Raw genomic sequence first — 953 nt, 5'->3', positions numbered from 1 at the left:
ACAGGTGCATCGGAATGTCGGTGATGGTGCACTCATCATTGACGAGATCGGCATGAACAGCCTGGACCACCTGGGTGCGTGCAACCAGTCCTGCACTCGTCACCTGTTGCCGCCACCGCATCTCGCCGGCGACCACCCCGCCGCCACCATCTTCAGCGGCCGTCCCAGCGCCAACACGGGCGACGAGTTCCAGCACCCGAAGCCAGGTGGCCCGCCCCTCTACAAGTACGCCGCTGCTGTGGAATGCAACCCTCAGTTCTCGCCCTCTGTCCCAACCGTGCAACCTCTGCACGGAGACGAGGACAACGATGGCGACCCTAATGAGGCCGCCGCTGGATCTCAAGGCAGTCAGCAGCAACCCGAAGCAGCAGCACGCCGGCCCCGGGCCGTCCCACAGACGCAGAGCTGCATACTTGAGGGCTTCCGGGTTTACCGATCCCTGGCTAAGACGGTCTTCTTGCTGGAGAAGCAGCAGCGCCAGGACAGCAGCCCCTCTGGTCGTCGCCTGACAGAGTATGCCTCTATGTTTGGCGGTGAGCCAGCCACCGAGCAGCGCATAGCCGAGATGGTCGACGACCTTAACAGCCGCGCCATCGTCGACTTGGCCGACCTGGCACACCTCGAGCCGCGCGTCGTGCTGCAGAGGAACGAACCACGCCACACACTCAATACCCGGCTCATCATGCTGGAGGCACAGCACAAGAAGCAGCGCCTTGTGGTGTGGAATGCGGACCACGTCCCTGTCCAGAAGCGCGGTGCTGCTGCGGAACCGGCCCTGACACACGTGGAGAAAGCAGTTGCGATGCGGATCAAGGATCACGAGTTTGGCCACACCACCGCCGACACGTGGTACTACCATGGCGCCCGATACATCCTCCTTGATACGACTGCTGCCGATGCCGGAGCGAGCCACAACAACGAGGTGGAAGCCTGCGGCCTGCTTGAGGATGGCC

General features: G+C 63.1%; 1 protein-coding gene across 1 annotated transcript in view; it reads left to right on the top strand.

Moving 5' to 3' along the window:
• The window catches only part of VOLCADRAFT_101332 (uncharacterized protein), a gene marked incomplete at both ends in the record, with an annotated part of 4,875 nt that extends 3,953 nt beyond the window's left edge, over nt 1-922 (top strand). The window contains one exon of the mRNA XM_002959769.1: nt 5-922. Within this exon, the coding sequence (XP_002959815.1) occupies nt 5-922 (918 nt within the window). The remainder of the gene's footprint in view (nt 1-4) is intronic.
• Between the last annotated feature and the right edge of the window lie 31 nt (nt 923-953).

Source organism: Volvox carteri (assembly GCF_000143455.1).
Source record: "Volvox carteri f. nagariensis unplaced genomic scaffold VOLCAscaffold_747, whole genome shotgun sequence".
Taxonomy (NCBI): domain Eukaryota; kingdom Viridiplantae; phylum Chlorophyta; class Chlorophyceae; order Chlamydomonadales; family Volvocaceae; genus Volvox; species Volvox carteri.
The sequence above is the reverse complement of the archived record's forward strand: the minus strand, read 5'-3'. Positions and strand labels throughout refer to the sequence as shown.